Here is a 25100-nt window from a genome sequence, read left to right as displayed (position 1 = left end):
GATGGAATATAAATTGGAACAGCCACTTTGGAAAACTATTTGGCAGTGCCTAGTAAAGCTGAACTTTTATGTATAACCTATGACCAAATAATTCCACTCATGGATTTTGTTTAATTTTTATTTTTTTAAATTGAAGGGTAGTTGGTTTGTAGTGTTTCAGGTGTACCACAGAGTTGCTCAGTTATACATATATGTATTCTTTTTCAGATTATTTTCCATTATTGGTTATTACAAGCTATTGAATATAGTTCTGTATGCTATACAGTAGGACCTTATTGTTTATCTATTTTATACATAGTGGTGTGTATCTCTTAATCCCAAATTCCAAATTCATCCCTCCTCTTCCTTTCCCCTTTGGTAACCGTAAGTTTGTTTTCTATGTCTGTGTCCACTCATGGATTTTAAATCAAGAGAAACTCTCCCACGTGTGAACAAGGATACATATGCATGTACAGATGTCCACTGAAGATTTTGGTTTGTGATAGTAAAAAATGGAAAACAACCTAAATGACTATCAACAGAATGAATACATTCATTACAGTATGGTGTATTCATCTGATAGAATTCCATAAAGCAGTTAAAATGAATTATAACTACATGTAGCAACATAGAACTGGAGCAAAATGAATCAAAAGCATACTGTTGAGGAAAAAACATAAAGTTCTATATAATTACATTTATGTAAAATATGAGAACACAAAACAATATCCTGTAATGTTTATGGTACATGCATGGAAAGGAAAAGGAAAAAAAATTCTCACTAAATATTTGTACTCGCACACAGCCAGCTAGTGGCAGAGCTAGGGAGAGAAACCAGTATTCCTTCTTCTTTCTTTTTTTTAAAGTAAGACTTAATTTTAAGAGAAGTTTACTGTTCAAGGCAAAATTGAGTGGAAGGTACAGAGATTTTCCATATTCCTTATTCTTCTTTAACCAAAGGAATGGAGGCATCAAACTCTAAAGGGTCTGCACCGTCATTACCATATGCCTTGTGTAGTTCAGAACACATTATAGGAGCCTGTTGAGTTTGGGGATCAACAGGTTAATCGTCTCTTTTACATGAAGGCAGAGGGGCAAGGTTGCTATAAACTTTTTTTTTTCCTACATCCTCACCTTCTGTCTACTGGCCAGGAATGCTGAGTTGGACCTGTTTAGGGGTATCAGTAAACAGGGTAACATGAAACACTAGTAAGCAGGTGAGTGTTCCAATCTAAAGCTGAACTACTTCAGCATTTCTGTCATGTTTGACTAGCTCTGGCATAGCTGCTGGATTCAAAGCCTACCTAGCCCAGAGAACAGAAAAGCTATAAATGGTCTCTGGTATAATTAAAATGGACTATTGGCAGAGTGCTTGAATCAAAATTCTAAGTCCTGGACAACACAGGTTTTAATGTTAAGGGCCTATGAGGTATTTAGGAAAAAACAGAATTCCTGAAAACGAAAAGGCAATACATGGTCCCTGCTCTCCCTGACCTACTGTGGTTACTTTTTCTCAATTACTTAGTAATTGGCTCTAAATTCCCTAGATTGTTAACACCTTGAAAGTCTATCAGAGGTGTATGTGAGATAGAATAAAAGAAAGTTTGAGAAGGGCAGGGGAAAATGGAAGAAAAGAAAAGAAGAGACTCTCTTTAATGGGTTCTTTCCTTTCTTTGATGTTGGCTTTGATGGTCTGCCCTGCCTGCTTTAGGCACTTGATATAGTAATGATCCTTGAGAAGAGCCTTAAAAGAGGTTTTGGGTTCTCGTCCCAGCACTGCCACTTACTATGAGCAACTCAGTTGTCTTTGAACTTTAGCTGCCTCATCTGTAAAGTGGTCCAATAATCGTATTTACCTAATATGGTTGTTAAGGTATGCAAATTACTTAGCATAGTGCCTGGCACATGGTAAGAGCTCAATAAATTAATGATGATCATTCTTGCTGTTGTTACAGTGTCATGGAAACGGAGAGAGCATTTTCAGTAGACAAGGGACATCTGCCCTACCTAATGCTAAATGCAGCAGAGAGGTCAAGGAGGATGAGAACTGAGAAAAGGCAAGGATTTTGAGGCTTGATTAGAAATGCAGAGTGATATTTACATTTGAGACTTCTCTTCTGAGCTCCTTATTTTTACTGGAAGTGGGAACTGGAGTTTAAAAAGAAAATCCATCACTTTCTGTGACCAGGATACATATTTACTTTAACTTCAGAGCAAGCAGTGCTTTTAGGGAGAGTATGTAAGAAGGTAGCTGCAGCTGTGACAGACATAGCAGACTCTTACCATGCTGCCCATTAGAACTTTCTGCAATGTGGAAATGTTCTCTCTCTGTTCTGACAAATACACATGTGGCCGTTGAGCACTTGAGATGTAGTTAGTGTGGCTGAGAAATGGAAATTTCAATTCTGTTTAATCCTAATCAGCTTAAATTTAAATAGCCATGTGTGGATAGTGGCAGCCATCAGTCTAACTGGGGAAGTAAGGCATATACTCTTGAAACCATTTAAATACCAGACAATTGGGGTCAGACAATTAATTGTTCAGAAAAAGAGTGATACCCTTTCTGGGCTGGGGAATTTAAGGAGAGTCTCGTAGAACAGGTGAAACTTGAGTTTCACCTTGAAGGATGTCTAGTGTTCGGATAGGAGGAAAGATGGCAGGAGGTCATTCCAGCGGGTTGGAGGGGGTGGGCAAAAGTTTAGTTAGAAATGCATCCTATATGAGAACTTTAAGGACAATGGCCTTTCTAGAATAAGTATTCATATCAGGAGTTAGGTGGGTTTGGGCCAGGTCATGGACAGCCTTGAATGCTAGAGAAAAGTGCTTGGGCTTTGTCCACAGAGGCCAATGTTTTGCAACACTTGCTTAAAACACAGATTCCCAGGCCCCTCCCTGACCTACTAAATCAAATTTTCTGAGTTGCAGCTTAGGAAATCAGTGTTGTATGTAGGCTCTGCAGGTATGAAAGATGCACATTCAAGTTTGAGATCCATCAGATAGGCAGAAGGGAGCCACTGGAAGCTTTTAGTCAAAGGAGTGACATGGTGATAGAGGAATCATAGGAAGCTTGATAAGGTGAGATGCTGTAGGATACAGAAACTAGCTAAGGAAACCAGTTAGGCTACTGTTAAAGTAGTTCAGACATGAACTTCACAAATCCTGATCTTCTTTCTGGCTGGTACCTTGGAATTGTCAAATCAATCCCTAATATTTCCCAGCAGGCCATATTTGAATTTTGCACACAATTTGTTGGCTACTTTAAATGACTAAGGCCTAGGCAGCACAGCCTGACTTCCTGGCTTCAAATCCCAGCCCTACTATCTAAGCTGTTTTGTCTCAGACAAGTCTCTTAATATTTCTGTGTTTCAATGTCCTTCTCTATAAGCTGGAGATGATCATAGCCTCTATCCCATAGGGGCATTGTGAGTGTTAAATGAGATCTTAAGTAGCTTACAACAGCACCTGGCACATAGTAGGCATTCAATTAATGTTCGTATTAATATTAAACTAAAGAGCTCTTTTATTTTATTCCAATTTATATAATAGTTAAAGCTAATCTTCACCAAAAAAGTGTTAAATTTGCCCATTCAGAATATTAAAACTGAGCCCTAGACTTTTTGTTTAATGAGTTCTATTTCAAAGTATAACTCTTCACTTAATTTATTATATGATTATCCTTCATAAAATAAGTCTAAATAGAGGACAAATTTTCCTTCCCACTGAATGTTTTAATCTATGGTTAGTTCTTGGCAATGAATTCTATATCTTTTTAAACTTTGTATTTTTACATTGCTACTAGCTTTCAGTGAATGCTATTACGATACTCATTTCAGAAAGAAAGAATGAACTCTTCCTTGTTCTCATAGGGGACTGATAATGAAAATAAGATATTTTCTTGTCTGCTGTCAGTGAGCTCACGATGTACTGTGGGTGCAGTGACAGCTTTTTCGTGGAATGAGAAAGTCTCTAGATGCCCGCTTGGTAGTTTGTGAACTTTTGGCTGCTGCTTCACTTTCTTCCAGGCCTCACTCAAACGGAAGCTTCTCTTAGCCTCGCCAGTTTCCGTTGACAGTCAGCTGCTCGTGCAACTCTCAAGATGCACCTTCAGGTCTGGAAGGCAGAGGGAAGGAAACAGCTGAAGACCCAGCATAGTCACCTACACTGTTCTGAGACAGGCCAAGCCAGGAAATTGCCTTAGACTCTTCTTTCTGCTTTCAGAAAGTTGCTTCTAACTTTGTTCCCTTAGGTTCTGTTCAATGGTTGAAAAAGATAGGTCTGTGACATGATTGGTTAAGGTTCTTTTTTATGTTTTGAGCAGATCAGTATCTGTTTTCCCTATCATCTCCCTCATTGTCCATTTCCCTTCCCTAGAGTCAGTCACTGTTAACAGTTTCTTGTGTATCCTTTCTGAGATAGTCTATGCATATTTGTATATGTATACCCTTAGTTTTTACACAAATTGTAGCATACCGTAAATGCTATTCTGCACCTTGCTTTTTTTTCAATTTTTATATAGAAGACTTTTTCTTTTCTTTTTTTTTTTTTTGGAGGAGCGCAGGTAATTGGGTTTGTTTGTTTGTTTGTTTTAATGGAGGTACTGGGGATTGAACCCAGGACCTTGTGCATGATAAGCATGCACTCTGCCACTGAGCTATACCCTCCCCCCAAGAAGACTATTTCATATCAGTACATAAAGAGTTTCTTTATGGCTGCATGGCTGCACAGCATTCCATAATTATTATAGATGTACCAGAATTTATTTAAGCAGTCCTTTGTTGGTGGATATTTAGATTGCGTCCAACCTTGAGCTATTATAAACATGTTTATAGATATTATATTTCACATGTGAGAGTATATCTCTAGGAGAAATTGGTTAGGGCACTTGGGTCACTGGCTTGTTCAGTTGCTTGGTGACGATAAAACCACAGTACTATGTGTAGAATCAAAGATTCTAGGAGGCCTAGCTATGCCCAACTACAGAGAAGTCATGGAATGTTAAGCTAGAAGGAATCTTAGAGATCTCAGAGCGGACCAAGATTACACAGAAATTCAGAAGCAGGTCCAGAATTAAAACCCATAGTGTTTTACTCCAGTCCATAATGTAGCTCTTTTTACTATACCATGCTTCTGTCTGTCAGAGAGATTTGACATGGCCCGATTTCTGTCCTGACAGGTAGGACTCTGCATTATCTGCCCTGCCGTGATCTCACTACCCTGTTTTTACATGCTTTCTCTTTCCAGGATCTGACTTTTCCAACCTAATTTACCTTACTTTCCCTGCTGCTCTGACTTCTCCCACTAATAATAATGCCATCTTTTTTTTTAAAGTTAGAATTGAAGTCCATTACAACTAGAGGACCCTTTTGAAGTAAAGCCAAGTAGGAGAGGCAGGAGTATGGGGAAGACATCTGGTAATGGCACAAGATTTATGATCTTACACAAGCTTTCTTCTCTTGGTACATCCATTGAGTCATCATATAGTCTAGGGGAAGTGCCTTTCTCCTCTTGGCACGGCTTGGCTATCTCCTTTCCTTGGCCATAGGGTTGAGCACCTTGAGGTCCAACAAATGTATAATGTGCCAAATAGGAAAGAATATGAAACCGTGTGCAGATAGTTTAATTCTTACCGAATTGTGCTAGGGAGCAAACTACAGGTGATAGTCTTTGTGCGCAGCCAAAGGAAATCAAGGACCCTTGTGTGGAATGACTTTTAAATCTATCTCTTTACTCTGGCCCAGGCCATAGAGGGGAAAACTGCTGCCAGCATCTGTGAAATGCACACTATGATGATGGATGAAATTATTTTAGGAACAGATTGTAGACCTATCCCTGGGACAGTTTTTCTCAAGTTATGATCATCTGAGCACTTGAGCATTGCTTAAAGGATGGGGCCCTGAAATCTGCAAGCAGTCTTCCTCCTCAGAAACTTCTCATGTGAATGTAACTATGAGAGCTACTGCCTGAGAAATGGAAAATTGAGAAGATGGTTTTGCGCTGTTGAATTTGCAGTGGCCTGTGAAACGAGCTGATTAGCCATTCCAGGTAGCACATGGTTATTTCACTTGAGAAGATTTATAAAGCCTGGGTTAGGTGGCCCCTGTGTGCTACCACAGACTCTGCTCCTGTCATAACCCTTGTCATGCTATATTGTAATTGAATGTTTTTGTCCCTTTCCCTATAACCCAGAGGGTTCTTAGCTGCAAGCAACAGAAATTGACTGGCTAATTTAAGCAGAAGATGCTTAAAAGCATTTTGAATAGCTTACAGAATCACACATTGGACCAGAGAACCAGACTCAGGGCTACACAGCCAACATCACAGCTACCACCCTTACTGCTGCCATGCTAGCACCATTAGTATGTTAGCTCAGGTCCTCAGAGGAGCACAAACCAAGCTGGGATTAGACATGCAGGAGATTTATTGTGGGAAAATGTCTATGAGGGAACCTAGGGAGGGAACCAGAGGAAGCTGGGAGAGCTCTTACACTGCAGTGTAAATCTGACCTTTTGGATGGGAGAAGGAAAGAAGATGGGGTAGGAAGAGTCATAGGCTGAAGTGCTGTGCTAATAAAGTTCCACCATACTGATGGGGAGTCCTGTTACTAAAGTCACAGGCCACATAGTCCTGCATCTCCTAGAAGTGTGCCTGACTTAGGATTCCTGCTGTGCTCAGTCATTGGCTGGGAGCAGTGTGGCTTCAGAGCAAAGCAGCAAATATTGGGGTGAATTTAAAGCACAGCAGCTGGGGCCAAGGTCGTTGACACTCTCCCCCACTGGAAGAACCAAGAGGCACATTTTCATGACTGTCTCAGTCGGAGAAGATTGTCCACTTCTTTGGGTCCCTAGCTCCCAATTCAAGGGATGGATCCTTGAACTGAGTGAAGTCATATGCCTGTGCCCCAACTCCAAGGAGGGCCTGCTTCTTTACAAGATTCCTATGTCCTCTCCCCCAAACAAAAGGGTTCAAATGCTGTACAGCAACACCCCCAAAAGGACAAATGTCTATTATACTGTGTGAACTCCTTGAGAGCAGAGATCTTTGTCTTGCTCATTGCTATTACAAATAAATGTTTATTGAAGTAATCAATGACTGTGGCCAGCCAGTAAGGTCAAATGACCTTAAATACACACACACACAATTTAGCCATCAGAGAAGTGAAAATCCAAAACCACTAGGATGTCCATAATGAAAAAAGGTAACAAATGCTGTTTGGGATGTGGTGAAACGCACTGCTGATGGAAATGTAAAATGATTCGGCCACTTTGAGAAATGGATGATACCTGTTGAGAGAGTGGCTCAGAATAAGATGGGCAAAAGTCTTTGTCCCCAGGGAACTTAAAAAGAGACGGCCCAGAGGATAGGTGACTGATTTTGCATTAGGTATCTTTGAAGGATTCGAACAGTCCAAACTGAGTGTCCTCTAGAAGGAAGCCTTCCTCCATCCTAGCTACTGATTCTCTGGGCCTGGCCCATCACCTCCCACCAAACAGTGTTCTGTGACTGGACTATGAGCCACTTGCTGCACAGCAGTCTCCTTCCTATCCTCTTCCCTCGTGGATGCCACCTACCTCTTATGAGTCAGCTCTGGCTGCAGTGGGCTTTGAAAACCCAAACCTATCCCTGGGCCTTATATGGTTCAGAGGGGTTCTGAAACCTGATAAAGATGCCAAGAGCTTTTCGACCAGATGCCTTTTACATCGGTTCTCTGTTCGTGCTGAGTTGGGGGCTGAGTGTAGGGAGAATGGGGAATCAAATCTTGGGTCTCCCTTTCTTAGAGAACCAAACCTTTGAACACGGCCTAGCATTCAGGGCACAGCCTAGGGGTGTCACCGCACATGATCAGTCCTTGGGAGATCAGTGATCTTTATGGGGAAGAAGTTCCCAGGGCCTCAGCAGTCTCATGACTGTAAACATCTCCAGCATCTCTAGTCCTAGGAAGAGTAAAGGGCTGGAGTCTAGAGATTGCCTAAAAGAGGAAAGAGTTAGACCGAAACAGGGCAAATTCTCAGTTAGTTTCTCCTAGCAGGGCAAAAGGAACAGGGAAATAAGAGACCAGAGGATTTAGTGACCTGGAGCGCCAGGGAGTCCTGCAGCTGAAAACAGAGAAGCTGGTGGGTAAGGGGGATCAGATGGCAGATTTACAGGTCTATACCAGCCTTGGGGGAATCCAAAATATTTATAACAGTAGGCTCTGCCTTCAAGGGGCTTATAGTAATTCAGTTGTGAAATAAAAATTAATAGACTTGAAATAATTTGTAATTTGTTGCTTAACTGTTGGACTGAGAAACAGAAAAAGTGCTATAGGAACTCCGGGAAGGGACAGATGTTGTGGGCTGACATCCTCTGTGACCTGAATGGCTGACTGAGGCAGTGGGTGTCCCAAAAGACTTTATGCCCCAGCTACAGTGGCTACAGCTTTTAGAGATGAGTGTGCCTCATGTTTCCCCGGAGGATGAATAGCAGAGGAGGCTTCATCATCATCATCACTATTTGTTAATCACCATTGTCATCAACAAGAACCACAGTAAACATTAATTGAGCATCCCTCCCTGAGTCTGCGCTTCTGTTGGGGGCAGGACAGGGCAGACACAGAAAGAGTTGAAGGACCAGAGCAAGAGAGTATGTGCCAGCAGCACAAAGACAGGGAAAAGTATGAGTTGGGGAAGTGAGGGAAGGCTTCCTGGAGGAGGTAGTACTTGAGCTGACATTTGAAGGAAGGTTAGGGTTTGGACTAATGGAAAAAAGAGTGAAGGAGGCTGAAAATGGCCTCAGCAAGGCATGGAAAGTGCAAACCAAATGTGATTAAGCAAGAAAACCTGCTGGACTGGAGCAAAGGGTGTGGCTGGGTAACGTGGGCGATGAAGTTGGAGAGGGAAATTGTGTGATAATTATAGAAAGCCTTGAATGGCAGACAGAAGGAGTCATATTTGAACAAAATAGGAAGGCATCATAGATTTGCGTATTTGGGGAGCGGCAAGGGCACAGGGAAGAAAGAGGAAAGGCTAAAAGCAAAACATGTGGATTCTAATCTCCCTAGCTTCAGTCTCCCATGCTAGGGTGACCAACTCATCCCATCTCAGCGAACTGAGATGAGCTGGTCACCCTGCTTGTGATCCACCTTGAGAATAGTTTTCTGAGAAACCCCCAAGAAATTCTGCACCGTAACACTGTTGCTAGTGAACCTTGTGCTATTTGGAAAGTCCCAGCCCATCAAGTGTGAAGTGTTCTCAGTGTTGACCTGCCTTGTGAAACAGAAAGGAGGGAGGATCAGCCTGCTAGCCCAGCTGCAAGCACAGGTGCAGACCAAGCTGGAGTGTCAGCTTCAAAGGCAACAATCTTTAAAAGCTGATCTGTCCCTGAATCAGCCCTAGGGAAAGGAGGCAGCAATTGCAGGAATCTTAAAAAACCAGCACAAGGGCAAGACTGTCTTTCTTGAGGCCATCCTTTTTTGGTGGCTGCTACTTGGCCCCTCCTCACATAGATTCTTTCTCCTGACCTCCTGCAGCAGCAGGAGATTGGCACAGGTTCTGCTACATTTATATTACCAGGGGGCAGCTGTTTTCTCTTTTACCCTGGGGTTGAGAATTATGCAAATGAAGGCACAAAAACAAAAGCTGAGCAAGGTGGGGGAGAATGGCTCTTAAGAACTAGGCAATTTACAGAGCTCTTTAAGACAGCTCTCTCAGTTTTTACTAACAGCTCTCTTGGCTCCTCTCCAGTCTATTTAGAATTTGGCACCTCTTCAGAACGTTCCAGCCAAAAACTTGAAAGTTCATTCTAAAGTTCCTATCCCGGCCTTATTTTGCAAGTGGAGAAATCAAGGCATATATAGTATCAGTTTTCAGGGTCTGTAGGCTGACCTTGAGTCCTGACACCCCCTCTAACTCTTTTCTTTCTTCCTTCTGCTGCATACAGTCTCGCTTGGAAAAGAAACTATGGCCTAACTGCCTCCCACGTCTCCCCCGCAACCCCACCGTGACAATATCTGGAGGGCAATAGGACCTAGGGAGGTTCAACCCTGAGGCCGAGTGAGACACACCTGCCTAACCGCGTGGGTTGAGCTAGTGTGGGAGCGAGCTAGTTAGGGAGGGCGGGGTAGGAGTGAGTGCTGCTGTTGGGAAGAGGAGAGCTGTGACTCCCGGGTCCGGGAGTCGTGGTGAGAAGGACTTGCGAAGGTTGGCCTAAGCCCCTTTTTGTCGCGCTTCTATGCACCGAGCATCCTTCATCTGCCCGCCCTGGAACTCGCAGGCTGGTTTTGTTTGGCCCCAGCTGTCTCCCATTTCGCTCGCAGGCGCCTTCGTTGCCTTAGTTTCTGAAGCCACCGACAGTTGGAATTGCGGGCCCGGCAGGACCCCGGCAGCAGACGGGCGCCCAAGTGTTTGGCGACATCCGTCTGGCGGGGTTGGCGCCCGCACGTCGTGTTTTTCGCTAGCAAAGTTTCTCCTTGGAAAAGAAGCCCCTCCAGCTTTCTCTTCATCCTGTAGCAGGCGCGCGCTCTGCTTCTCTCCCCGAGACTGCGCTTCCGGGACGGGGTTGTGGCTTTGCTCCAGCCCCTGGCCTGGCTGCCTTGGGGGCGGAGCTTGGAGAATCCGAGGAGCCAGCGTGAGAACCTTCGACTCTGCGCGGGTCCGGAGAGAGCGCCGGCGCCGGCGAGCGGGCGAGCTAATAGCCACAGCCTAGCGATAGCTAGGGTACCTGGGCACTGAACTGAATCCCTGAAGGGATGCTTAGGCTGCTCCCCCTCTTCTGCCCTGGCTCAGTTCTCAGCTGACTGGAGAGGGCACACTGGTCAGGACTCCCCGAGAAGAGCTGCTGAGTGTCGGTGTCCCCTGACACAGTGGCTTTCCCTCTGGATTCAGATCCCTGGGGGTCTGCGAAAGCTGAAGCCGAAGCCGGAGTCGCCACAGAAACAGCTGTTCCCATGGCTCTTTACAGTCCTGGAACTGGACTCCAGACTGGGCGCTAAAATGCTTGCTTTTGCCTTGTCCAAGTTCTACAGCACGCATCTTGACAATTGGAATCCAGGCCCAGTGGAGTCAAGTTCAAAGTGGCACTCAGGGCTCTCCATCCCAGACTCCAGCAAGTCTAATCTGAGACCAGAAGACAGTGGTCTCCTGCTCTAACTAGTAGATCAACGTTGTGGAGTTGGACTTGACAGCTGTCCTCACCACTACTTGGACTGCAGTGGCTCCTGGATTCTCTTGAGGGGAATTGTGGCAGAGGTGCTCTGAAGACCAAACCACAACACTCAGAACCTCGACAATGGACCAAGTTTTTGAAATTCCTGAGGAGCCAAACGTGGAGCCAGTGTCCTCTCTGGAGGAAGATGTCATCCGTGGAACCAACCCCCGATTTACCTTTCCATTTGGCATCCTCTTCTCCACTTTTTTGTACTGTGGGGAGGCAGCATCTGCCTTGTACATGGTTAGAATCTATCGGAAGAATAGTGAAACCTACTGGATGACATACACCTTTTCCTTCTTTATGTTTTCATCCATTATGGTCCAGTTGACCCTCATTTTTGTCCACAGAGATCTGGCCAAAGACAAGCCACTCTCATTGTTTATGCATCTAATCCTCTTGGGACCTGTTATTAGGTGAGCAACTTTTGAATTGTTTTCCTCCTCCCCTACACCCGACTTGTACACAGAAAGATGAATTTAATATTTCTAAGACTGATACTGTGCCTCTAAGTGATTCTCCCATTCTCTCCCACTCTTGGCTTCCCTGCCTACCATCCAAAAACTCTTTATCTGCATTCTTAAGTGCCACCACGGTGAAGATGTGGCTTGTACCTGTGTTTTAAAACTGTATGGTTACCATTGATAAGATTTCATTAGACAATGTTTGCTATCTGGATTTGGGCTGTGAAAATTGTATGGGACCAATTGATGTCGCCACCTTGTGAAAACAGATCGTAGCTTCTGAGTATGTTATTTTGACTCTACCTTTTAGCTGCTCTTTAAATTGAATGAAAATTCCTAACCCCCTCCATTCCATTTCACATTCAGTTTCTTTACCCTGAGCTGCTTGGGTTGCTGTTACTGACATTTTCAAATTTTCTGGAGTTATCTGACATCTGGAAAATATTTTAAGCCATTTGTGCTCATCTGTGCCATTGTAGTTTATTTTTCTCTGTCAGTTTATCTGTCTCCTATTTATCTCTTTGTATCTTTCTGCAGTAAAGAATACACAGAAAAGGGCAAAGGAAGATAGTCTGTCTCACCATCTGGATGCTTGTAGCACCCTGTGATAGTATTGAGTCTTTCCATTCAGATTGCCTTGAAGGGACAAGAATATGCCTTATCCTAGGGAGTCAGGCATCTGTGCCAGAAGTCTCACCTGGATGCTATGGTATTTCCAAGGTAGGGAGATGTTGCAAAACTTATGAGGTCAGTAGGAAAGAATGGACCAAGTTTGTCTGGATTGCAAGAGAGGCAGAAACCTGCAGTCAGCTGAGGAATGTGTGTCAGAGTGTTGATGTTGTAATTGCAATGGGAAGATACTTCATCCTGAGAGAAGTAAACAGTCTGAAACTAGGGATGGAATTCCCCCTTTAAAATTGTTTTAAATCAATCTATTTAAACGGGGAGGAATTGATTATGTTTCATCAGAGAAAATATGGACTATCAACAGAAACAGTGGCCTGAAATTCAAGAGACCTGGGATCTAGTCCTCCTTTTGTCACTGACTAGTTACATGGCCTTGGTGAAATCCCTGAAGATGCCTTGAGCCTCAGTTCCTTCGTCTGTTAAAATAAATGGGTTGGGCTAGATTATGGATCTCAAACTGAAATGCTTACAGAGGCCAGGCAGGTATCATAAAGGAGTGAAGCAAGCCAAGTATGAGAAGATACAGTAGCTTCATTTGTGATGATAAATAAAAATGAAGTCTCAGTGTTAGGGAAATGATGGAGAGTAGAGAGTATGGTGGCAATCTGGAGTCCGCAAGATCTGCCTAAAGGAGGCAGCCACTCTACAGCTCTGGCCCATTGTTTCCCTGTTGAAATTCGGACCCAGTATTGCCAGGGCCCCACTTTTCAGAGGAAGCTCCCAAGACAGGATTTTATGTGAAATATAATGATTTAAAGTTCTGACAACTGATTATGGTAATCAAATAAAAACACAGTCTAGGCCAGACAGCCTCTGTTATGTACAACCTCTGGACAAGGTAATCTAAAGGTCCTTTCCAGTTCTAAATCTTTGAAGGTCAGATGTAAAAGGAAGACCTCATTTTGACTTGGAACCAAGATGTCCTTTTAGAGATTAGAGAAGCAAGGAAACCGTTCTCCCCCTTTGCAAATACAATATATTGAGTTAACAGATCAAGCACTGTCATGATGCAAATTTCAGTAAATACTGCCCCAGTTCCCAGTTTTGACTTCTTTCTTTGCTTTGTGGCCCCCAAGCCATCTTTGATTTGGACTCTCCATGTGGAGTGTTGAGTACTGTTTCATTTTTGTCATTCAGCTTCCACTAGAAATGATTGGAAAGCATTTGTAATCTCAATCAGCTAACCCCACAGCAGGGAAAAATAATTAAAAACTCATAAGTGATACCCTGGATAATGCTTATTTTCAAGGCAAATTATGTTTTAGGTAGGTGGGAACTTGATTAGTGCTATTAGGCACATGAAGGTGTTTGGAGGGCCTGGCTCCCTTATATGAAATACAAAGATACTTCTGAAAATGAAAATGTACTCTAATTTCCTGACACTTATAGGCAAGGCAGACACTGTTACTTAAACCAGTAAGTAGCCTTAAGAATAGAACAGAAGCGTAAACAGAATGCTTCATGCCATTGACTCCCCCAATATTTTATTCAGCAATAGCATTGATGGGCTCAGGTTAAAAGTGAAAATCTTTTGTTGGAAATGCACTTATGCATTTTTCCACAATAGGAAGAGAAAATTGCTTTTTTTCTTCTCTGTTCTCTCCTTCTATCTTTTTCTCCCTGGATTTTAGAGTTTGTCCCTACAACGTGGATGTTTCAAACTACATGCTTCAGGCTGGCACACATGCACCAAAGGGGTCCTGTGGAGAATGGCAGCGCATGTTCCAGATCTTCATATTGGGAGTTGAAGGTCCGGAGAGCATATACATCTCTGAGCTTGCCTTCAGTCTATTTTTCTGTTAAATTACGTTGCCATTATTATTATCATCTCCCCTCATCACTTCTCACTCTGTATTCTTTTCTTCCTTCTTACTCAGCACATATTTATTCAATGCTCCATGTGGTAAGTGCAGTGGACAGGATAAGTACAACCCATGCGCTCAGCCTATCAGGAAAGACAGCTTAATTTTCGACACAACTGTTCTTACTTATCATAAGAAATAGTCCACACTTTCCATTCATTTCAGGGTGAGCAGGGGAAGTGGTAACTCAGGTGTTCCAAAACAAGATGTTCTAGTAGCTTTTCGTTTCACCACATCAGAACTGCTAAAGACTTCTGATTTACATGGGGAGATGGGACGGGTACAACAGGAAATGTGATCTCACCATTTTCAAGGGTGATAGGCTTTCAGAAGGATGTTTTCCTCTTTGTAAAGAAAGCATGAAGTTTAAAAGGCTATCGTTCCTAAACAGGTCAAGAGGGCCCCCCAAAACAACCCTTAAAGAGATCTTTTGAAGTTCCCTAGGTATATAGTACATTCAGTTCTGAGTTGTCAAGTCTTTTAAGTACCTTTGCTGCTAAATGGCTTTCCAGAGTTTGTTTTCCCCAGATGCTGTCCAAGACTCTGGCTGAGACAGTTATAGTTGTGTGGACTTTGTCTTGAAAAAGCAGAGCTCAAAAGCCTTGATAATGGAGCTGAATGCTTTGAATAAGAAATGCTTTACCTCAGGAGCTTGAGGTGTTATGAAAACCAGAGCCTTTTGGAACCTTCATGATTTTCTCATGACACATTATTAATGTCTTTGTGTTCAAGCCACTTTTCTATCACAAGCTTATTCTTAAGGAGATAAAGCAATTTCTTAAGTCCTCAGACACTTTTGAATTGGTGTTCTTAGGTTGGTCAATGACTGACTACAAAAGGGTTTAGACTCAAGTAACTTGTAGAAGGCACAACCAACTCCTTGACTCATGAGAAATGAGTAGAACAGGAGAGAAGAAATGGCAAAAAAGTAGCACAACCTCCCTGAGTTATCCCCTCCCACCACTGCAACTTTCCTTCCCAGGACAGTCTTAGTTAAGTTCCCGTGATGCTTTACTTCTGCAGATGTTTGGAGGCCATGATTAAGTACCTCACACTGTGGAAGAAAGAGGGGCAGGAGGAGCCCTATGTCAGCCTCACCAGAAAGAAGATGCTAATAGATGGCGAGGAGGTGCTGATAGAATGGGAAGTGGGCCACTCCATCCGGACCCTGGCCATGCACCGCAATGCCTACAAACGTATGTCACAGATCCAAGCCTTCCTGGGCTCAGTGCCCCAGCTGACCTATCAGCTCTATGTGACCCTGATCTCTGCAGAAGTCCCCCTGGGTAGAGGTGAGTGGGGTCAGTTGAGGGGAGGGCTCCACTTAAATCAAAGGTCTTAGAAATCTAGACCTGAGCTGTCCAGTGTACCAGCTACCAGCTTCATGTGGCTATTTAAATTATGATGAAAAGTGAAAAATTTACTTCTTCAGTCATGCTAGCTACATTTCACATGCTCAATAGCTGTTTGCCTAGTGATTACTGTACTGGTATTATGGAACTTTCCACAGAAAGTTTCTGCAGAAATTTCTATTGGACAGCACCGATAGTCAGAGAACTTGGGGAGCCAGACGTCTCAGGCCTGTCAGATTTCTTAAACCGGGGTAAACCAGACTAAAAATGCCACAGATAAACCCTCTCTGGGCCCAGAAGAAGCATGTAATACCAGCATCCAGTAGGACATTTTTCCTATCCACAGTGTTTAAGTTGTACTGAGAGTTTTTGTTTGCTTGCTTGGCTCGTTGGTTGCTTTAGGGATGGCTGCCTTTAAATAAGAGGTTCCCAAATATTACTGATCATGAGAAAACATAATTACTGGGTGAAAACTCCTTTTTAAATTTACATTCCATGCTTTGACCTGAATCAATATGAGTGTGGGGGGACCAGGAATCCGTATTTTTTGGAAGTACCCCGGTTGATTCTGATCAGCCACTTTGGGGAACCACTAATTTAATCACTTCTCCCAACTCCAGCGGGGAGAAAGAAAAACAAGTATGGAATGAATACTGATGCGAGTCAGACCTGGTCCCAGTTCTGACCTTCTCTGTGATCTTTAAAGGAAGTTACCAAAGAGGTCACTGTCTTAATTTCCCACTTTGTAAAAGGGATCCTGAGATGAGTTAAGACCTGTAAGCAGAGGATGAAATGTGAGTCAGTGTTTTCAAAGCCGAGATAAAATTCTGTTAATGAGTTTTAACAGCCTGAGATTAGCTTCATCTGCTTGGGCTGGAGCTGGGACAGCTGTGGGTAGGATGTTGGACCATTTCCTTACTATTGGGTGCTTGACCCTGCTTGGCAAATAAATGTCAGGAGGAAATTTGCCCTCTTTTCTCTTTTTCTCCATTAAGAATTATTCATGAAGTTCTATTCGTCTTGAAGCTTTTTACATGCCTAGAATTGACAGTAGTCTGGGGAGAAAAGTCCCCAGAAATGATGATGCCTTTCCTCTTGAGAATTTTGAGAGTAATTAAATCATCTAATTAAAATATGTATGCATTATAAAAGTGATAACGCACAAACCGAATGACCTGCAGGAAATCGTATATGGACAGACTATTTCTAGAAAGGTATGCAAGAAACGATTTACCTCTAGGGAGTGAAAATGAGAAGTCAGCCACCTTTTAGCGTTTACTTTATACCCTTTTATATGGTTTCAGTTTCTTTTTACCATGATCGTCTATTACTATTTTTGGTCCTTGGATCCTTATTTTTTTAACTATAAAAATCATACATGGTTATGGTAAAGATTCAAAACCATGTAGAATATATGTAAAACAGGAAATGTAATCTCACTTCCCAAAGGTAATCTCTGTTTACCGTTTAGTGTATATCCTTCCAGACTTCTTTTTACTATGTAAATGTAAACATACATACAACATATTATGTATATGTATATATATATTTGCCCCCAAAATGACTTCATTAAACATTCTATTCATCAACATGTCTTTTTCAAAAGTATGAGAATATTTCTTCAAAAGTTATTTATACGTACATATATAATGATGATGATAAATATATATTTCCCTTATATGCATTGGACCATTCTTATTTCCATAATTGGCTTTTGGTAAGATTAAAGTTTATTTATAATTTTCCACCTAAAAAAGTTTTTTTTATTACAAACTATGTTCCTGTGAACATCTTTATAAGTATCTGTGTAGTGGAATGATACTTGGTAGAATAAATTCTTAGCAGTAGAATTGCTAGGTGAAAAGATATGCTCCTTTAGAATTTTATCAGTACTGCCAAATAACCCTTCCAAAACGTATGAATTTATATTCCCACTAGTAGTGTATGAATGTGCCTGTTTCTTCATATTTTAAACCAAATATTTGTGTAACTATAACTGTTTTAATAACTTGCTTTCTTTAATTATGAGTGAAACTGAGCATTATTTCATGCTTAGTCATTCTGTTCTTTAAATTTCTTATTTATATATTTTACTCACTTTTTCTAGTGGATTGTTTGTCTTTTTCTTATTAATTTGGAGGAGCTATTTACTTATTCTGGCTATTCTTTCTCTGCTGTGGATAAGTATGTATGTATATATTTGCATAGTGTTTTGTGTGTGTGTGTACATACATTTATTTTTTATTGAAGTATAGTCGATTTATAATGTGTTTTTGGTATACAGCATAGTGATTCAGTTATACATACGTATGTGTGTGTGTATATATATATATATATATATATTCCTTTTTGTATTCTTTTTCATTATAGGCTATTACAAGGTATTGAATATAGTTCCCTGTGCTATACAGTAGGACCTTGTTGTTTATCTATTTTATATATAGTAGTTAGTATCTGCAAATCTCAAACTCCCAATTTATCCCTTCTGACCCCCTTTCCCCCTGGTAACCATAAGTTTGTTTTCTATGTCTGTGAATCCCTCTGTTTTGTAAATAAGTTCATTTGTGTCCTTTTTTACAATTCCACATATAAGTGATATCATATGGTATTTTTCTTTCTCTTTCTGGCTTCACTTGGTATGACAATCTCTGGGTCCAACCATGTTGCTGAAAATGGCATTATTTTATTCTATTTTATTGCTGAATAGTATTCCATTGTATAGATATACCACAACTTCTTTATCCAGTCATCTGTCAGTGGACATTTAGGTTGCTTCCATGTCTTGACTATTGTATATAATGCTGCTATGAACATTGGGGTGCATGAATCTTTTCAAATTAGAGTTCCCTCCAGATATATGCCCAGGAATAGGATTGCTGAATCGTAGGGTAGGTCTGTTTTCAGTTTTTTAAGTAATTTCCATACTGTTTTCCATAATGGCTGCACCAGACTGCATTCCCACCAACAGTGTAGGAGGGTTCCCTTTTCTCCACACCCTCTCCAGCATTTATCATTTGTGGACTTTTTAATGGTGGCTATTCTGACAGGTGTGAGGTGATACCTCATTGTAGTTCTGATTTGCATTTCCCTGATAATTAGTGATATTAAGCATTTTTTCATGTGCCTATTGGCCATTTGTATATCTTCTTTGGAGAAATGTTTGTTTAGTTCATTTGCCCATTTCTTGACTGGATTGTTTGTTACTGAGTTCTATGAGCTGTTTTTATATTCTGGAAATTAAGCCTATGTCAGTTGCATCATTTGCAACTATTTTCTACCATTCCATAAGTTGTCTTTTCATTTTGTTGATGGTTTCCTTTGCTGTGCAAAAGCTTTTAAGTTTAATTAGGTCCCTTTTGCTTATCTTTGCTTTTGTTTCCATTACTCTAGGAGCTGGTTCGAAAAAAATATTGCTGCGATTTATATTAAAGAGTGTTCTGCCTATGTTTTCCTCTAGGAGTTTTATAGTCCAGCCTTACATTTAGGTCTTTAATCCATTTTAAGTTTACTTTTGTATATGGTGTTAGAGAATATTCTAATTTCATTGTTTTATATGGAGCTGTCCAGTTTTCCCAGCACCACTTATAGAAGAGACTGTCTTTTCTCCATTTTATATTCTTGCCTCCTTTGTCAAAGATTAATTGATCATAGATGCATACACACATATTTTAAATGTGCATATATATGTCATACATGTAACAGATATGCAACACAATACATATAAGAGACAATATACTTGTAGTATTTTCTGGCATTTTGAAGCATTAAATTTTTATATATTCAAATTCTTTATTGCTTTTAGATCCCATGCTTTTCTTAGAAAGGCCTTTCACAGCTCATATCTGATAGAGCAGTTTAGCTTGGTCTTCCCAACAGAATAAATTTTTACAGTCAATTTGTCAATTCCCTCACCAAAAACCAAAACAAAGCAAAACAATAACAACAAAAGAAGATTTTGTTGAGACTGTGATTGGGATAGCATTAAATTATTTAAGTTACTTTGGATGGAATTTACATCTTTATAGGATCAGTCAATTTCATGTTAATTTAACTCTCCATTTCATTAAATATTTAAAAATCACTCTATTGAGATATGATTGACAAGGAAAAACCTCTACGTATTTAATGAATATAACTTGATGAGTTTGGAGACAAGTATACATCCATGAAGTATCACTGTACTCTATGCCATAAATATGCAAGAACTGTAGCAAGAAAACTATAGTCAACCCTGGGAATCTGTGGGGAATTCGTTCCAGGACCCCTTGCAGGTACCAAAATCCGCAAATCCTCAGTCCCTTATATAAGATAGCATAGTTTTTGCATATATCCTGTCTATATCCTCCCGTATACTTTACATCATCTCTAGATTACTTATAATACCTAATACAATGTAAATGCTATGTAAATAGTTGTAAATATGATGTAAATGTCATGTAAATTATTGGCAGTGCACAGTGAATTCAAGTATTGCTTTTTGGAACTTACTGGAATTTTTTTATGAATATTTTCTATCTGTGGTTGGTTGAATCTACAGATGCAGAGGGCCAACTATATACGAATTTACTGAAGTACATTTCATTCAATATTTTAAAATATACTTCAGTAAAGTTGTATAGTTTTCTTGCTGTGGGTCTTGCACATTTTTGTAAGGCTTATTTCTAGGTGTTCTATCAGTTTTAGACTCACCTGATTTCCTAAATGTCAGGGTGGTGCTTAAGTAAAGTAAATGTACCTACTGCACTTCTGGAAATAGGGAATGGTGATAATGATGAGAGGAGCTAGCAGATAGCATTTACTGTGTTCCAGGCACTTCTGTAATGTAATTATTTCATTTAAATCTTCACGACAACTCTATGACATACTTGTTGTTATCCCCATCTTACAAATGAGAAAATAGAGGCACTGAGAGGTTAAGCAAACTCCCCAAGGCTCCATAAGTAATCGGTGGCAAAAAGGATTGGAATCCAGGATGTCTTCCTTTAGAACTGGTATTTCTAACTATATCACTCTACAAAGCATGTAAGGGAAGCTTTCTGCAAGGCCTTGTTTTCAGTTCTTCAGTGATTTCTCCTATTAACTTTCTGACAATACCATCTCTTTTAAGGTTTTGTAAGCACCTTTTTGGTTTTAGTTTTCCTCATTTTCACCCACCCTGCTGTCTTCTCCTTGCTACCCGTTTTCTAATTCCTTTTTCGCTGAGAGGCCATCTGGATCAGCATAGATGAGCAAATTCACTAGCAGCATTATGACGTCTTATGGCATGTATCTGTTTGCAAGGAGACAGACAAAAAGTGTTTTTATATTTATTGGAAGCTTTCTACCTTTTATTACACTACTATCAATAAGTGAGTTCTAATTTAAGAGAAAGCATCACCACACCTGGCTAGCTGTACATGCTCTGGTGTTCCAAACTCCACAAAGAACATCAGTTCTTGAGGATGGGATTAAATTGACATTTCAGTGGCTCTAGTTCCCTGGATGCAGTGTTTTTATGGGAACAAAAAGCTCCAGCTTTTCTTTTGGATGAGTACACTCAGGCCTCTCACTCTTCTAGAGAGCACGAGATTTTTCTTAGTGATCGGTATCCTTTGACATAAAGAAAGGAAAGGAAAGGGCCACTATGTGTTCTATAGCTGAGACTTAGCATAGCAGGTTATAGAGCACCCTGACCCTTCAGGGCCCCTACTCTAACACACGGTGATACGGATGTTATGGGCTAGGAAGTGGGGTTTTAAAATTTTTAAACCGTTCTTCTGGAAGTTGCTAAAGGATGCCAAAACCCCGGGGTGATAAATTGGCACTGCTGATGATTCATACAAGCAACTCTAGATTAGCTGAGTGACCTAGGGAACTAGATATTCAGTGACTTGCACAAGCTCCCACACTGCTGAACCAAGGACTTCCAGTCGTGGGTATTTTATGCTGCCTCTCTAAACTCAGAATTCTTCATTAATTCTACAAGCATTTATTGAGCACCTACTATACTCTAGGCAGTGTGTTAGGCTCCGGGGATGCAGCAGTGAGCAAAATAGACTTGGTCCCTTCTGCCCTCATGGGATTTCCAGTATTTATTTTGACACATTTTAGAAGCACACACAAACAAGATTAGCTCCTTGGGAAAGATACTCATCAAAGAAGGGACTTCTATAACCAAAGGCATTCTCTATGAGTCTCCTAAGACTGGGTTTTCTTCCAGATAGAGTTCTTTCTGCCTCCTCCATTGTTTCCTCACAACCTTGTTTCATCAGGTAGATGCTGCCCATCCCTTTATATGTGTTCTTCTTGTGTTAGTGCCTCTCAATGCTTGTTCAGAGACCCACTTTTTAAAAAAACTTCATTTTGTATGTTTCTATGATTGTATAAGTATTGCAGTACATGGTCATTTTCTAATTTCTTGGGGAATTTAGACACTAGAGAAATGTAGAGAAAATTAAAAACTGCTACAACCCCTACCACAAAAAATTTAGTTTCTTTCCATTTTCTTTCTGTGCATGTTATTCGTTTATGTAGCTGTATTCATACTTAGATTTGCTCTTAACTGGGCCCGTCAAGTCTCACCTGTCATCTCTCTGAACCTCTGGGTCAGAATATAGACTTCACCAACATTGACTGATTGCCTATTTTTTCTGTTTTATTTTTTTTTCTTACAGCTGTGCTAATGGTCTTTTCCCTGATATCTGTCACCTATGGGGCTACCCTCTGCAATATGTTGGCTATCCAGATCAAGTACGATGAATACAAGATTCGCCTGGGGCCACTAGAAGTCCTCTGCATCACCATTTGGCGGACATTGGAGATCACCTCCCGCCTTGTGATTCTGGTGCTCTTCTCAGCCACCTTGAAATTGAAGGCTGTGCCCTTCTTATTGCTCAATTTCCTGATCATCCTCTTTGAGCCCTGGGTTAAGTTCTGGAGGAGTGGGGCCCAGATGCCCAATAACATTGAGAAAAACTTCAGCCGGGTCGGCACCCTGATGGTGTTGATTTCTGTTACTGTCCTCTACGCTGGCATCAATTTCTCTTGCTGGTCGGCTTTGCAGTTGAAGTTGGCAGACAGGGAGCTTGTTGAGAAAGGTCAGAACTGGGGACATATGGGCCTTCACTATAGTGTGAGATTGATAGAGAATGTGATCATGGTCTTAGTTTTTAAGTTCTTTGGCGTGAAAGTGTTACTGAATTACTGTCATTCCTTGATTGCCTTGCAGCTCATTATTGCTTATCTGATTTCCATTGGCTTTATGCTCCTTTTCTTCCAGTACTTGCACCCATTGCGCTCACTCTTCACCCACAATGTAGTGGATTACCTCCACTGTGTCTGCTGCCACCGACATCCTCGGGGCAGGGTTGAGAACTCAGAGCCATCTGTTGATGCTGAAGAAAGGCAAAGCATTGTCTGATTCTGTCTTCTGGGTATGTGGGAATGGGTTGGGGAAACTGCCAAGAGCAACTGGGAAATTGAAGGAGACTACTAGGCTCATGGGTGAGGACCCACCAGGACATTGTTTTGAGTTTTCTGGTAATCCTATCAGAAGAAAGAGCAGCCCCTAAATAGATTTGATTTCCTTAAGATTGACTGCTATGTTTGGATACCAAGGTAGCCACTGTATACCTGAGAGGGTCAGAGATATCATTCACATCCCTCCCACCCAAGTCAGCTGTCTGACTGCCCTCTGGGATGACTTACCTCCACACACCTAAGGTTCTCTGACCTTTAAGCTCTGCTCATTTGCTTGAGCATTACTGACCTTTCCATAGGCTGAGCTGAAAGGCCCCAAATCCCACCAGAATATACCTTGACTGATCAGAGGGTGTGACTGCTTACTGGTTATGGGTACCTCCCAGGAAACGGTCTGACTAATGTGGAACCTGTAACTGTGAACGTGGCTGGGGTCTTTTAATGCCAATGAGAAACTCTGATTAAGAGGAAAACCCCTACTATTAAAAGAGCTGCTCCCCAAATGAATTAGTTCTCCATTAGGATTTTACTTGTGATCATTCATCAAGGATCTTACTTGTTAGTGGCCCTTCAAAGGCATGCTCTGAGGAGGGAGTGCAGAGTAGGATTCCTTAAAAGTATAAACCAGAATGACTCTTTATCTCAGGGACCTGCATGGGCCTCCAGCGTGTTGAGTGGATTGGTTGAGTCAAAGCTTCATGCCTCATTATCAGGGATTTCCTCCAACCTGGCTTTTTCTGTGCTCTTTTACCAAAATTGATGTGGATCTCAGAGAAGCTCAACTGTAATTGAAAATGTTTCTAAATTGTGAAAGAAATGAAGATTGCTTTGTGTCTCCTACTGTCCTGAGTATTTTGTTGATTTGACTTTTTAGGGAAGAGAGAAGGTAAAAATAACTTGGACATCACTTTTATGTTTTTTGGGGTTGGGACAGTGGCTCACACTCCAAGGCAGAGTGAAGGCAGAGGAAGGAAACTAGGTCTGATCACCTTAAATCATCATCAGTACTGCTTTCTGCCCACACGATTTTATTTTCTAATAAGGAGCCTATGCTTATCAGCTGTCTGTTCATTGCCACACCCCCAATGGATGAATGCAGGTCTCTCTTTCTTAATTATCTTAGTGTTTAGATCTCATATTTGTTGGGTATTTTGATGAGCATGCCAGCTGGATGCCTCTAAAGTTACCAAGCGGTTGAAGTTACTATGGCCATTGCCTGTTGGGACCGAGTCCCCCAGCATTTACCTAACTGATGCTTGCCCCTCACAGACCAGGAAAGTGAGAAGAACTCCAAGTAGCATGTACCAGTTGTGACCATCACAATGCTGTGAGGAATTGTGAACAATCTAACCTAAGGCTTTTCATTCTCATCCAGTTTTACTCTTGGGATCACATTAGGAATTTATCTTTAGCCACTTCCCCTCCTCTTATCCCATGTCAGGACATTTTGTTGGAAGAGCTCCCTCTTCTAAGTGGCAGGGCTCTGAGCCAGAATTGTCCTATTTCCTGACATGTCTAGTGAAGCTTTTCCATCTTCAAGCACTGTTTAGGGCTAAAACGATTGGAAATTTAATTTGGGGGAGAGCGAAGTGACTTGCTTTGAAGTAGTGGAGATTTCCTTTTTCAGTCTAACACCCTCATCCCTCATCCTCATCTTTCATGATGGAGACTTAGGTTGTTGTCATAAAAAGCACACACTGCTGTCCTCTGAGTGTTATTCAAGGTGCATTTGAAAGAAATAATCTACCAAACCTCCAGAAGAACACACTGTCCCCTTGGAATTCAAGCAAGAATTTCTCCCCAGTGGTTAATATGCCTTCCATTAAGAGCAAGAGTGTGCGGAACTATAATTTGGTCCATAAAAGCCATGTGAGTCAACTCCTTCAGGGGCCAGTGCTATGAGAACATAGAGACACACACTGAGCCAGGCAAGCCAATTAGAGCTGGCGTGGAGATATACAGGCTGAGAGATTTGCCTCGTGCTGGACCAGGAGTGTTTCCCGCCGTGTATCCTCTCCAGCCTCAGTGACTTAATATCCCAGGAATGCAGAGAGTTTAGGGCGAGGTCTGTAGAGCAGCTTCCACCGGAAAAACCTGCTACCCTTACCCAGGGAGAA

At 41.5% G+C, this 25100-nt stretch overlaps 1 protein-coding gene and 1 non-coding gene across 2 annotated transcripts; one reads left to right on the top strand and one right to left on the bottom strand.

The window, feature by feature from the left end:
- Positions 1-4568: 4568 nt before the first annotated feature.
- Positions 4569-4641, bottom strand: TRNAD-AUC (transfer RNA aspartic acid (anticodon AUC)). The gene has a single exon. It is a non-coding gene; the product is annotated as a tRNA-Asp (tRNA).
- Positions 4642-10076: 5435 nt separating this feature from the next.
- XKRX (XK related X-linked) lies at positions 10077-23818 on the top strand. Its single transcript, XM_006210261.4, has 3 exons — positions 10077-11576; positions 15197-15465; positions 22179-23818. Exons 1-3 carry the CDS (start codon positions 11242-11244, stop codon positions 22922-22924), a joined length of 1350 nt encoding a protein of 449 aa, XP_006210323.1. The 5' UTR covers positions 10077-11241; the 3' UTR covers positions 22925-23818.
- The last annotated feature ends 1282 nt before the right edge of the window (positions 23819-25100 follow it).

Source organism: Vicugna pacos, chromosome X (genome assembly GCF_048564905.1).
Source record: "Vicugna pacos chromosome X, VicPac4, whole genome shotgun sequence".
Classification (NCBI taxonomy): domain Eukaryota; kingdom Metazoa; phylum Chordata; class Mammalia; order Artiodactyla; family Camelidae; genus Vicugna; species Vicugna pacos.
The sequence above is the reverse complement of the archived record's forward strand: the minus strand, read 5'-3'. Positions and strand labels throughout refer to the sequence as shown.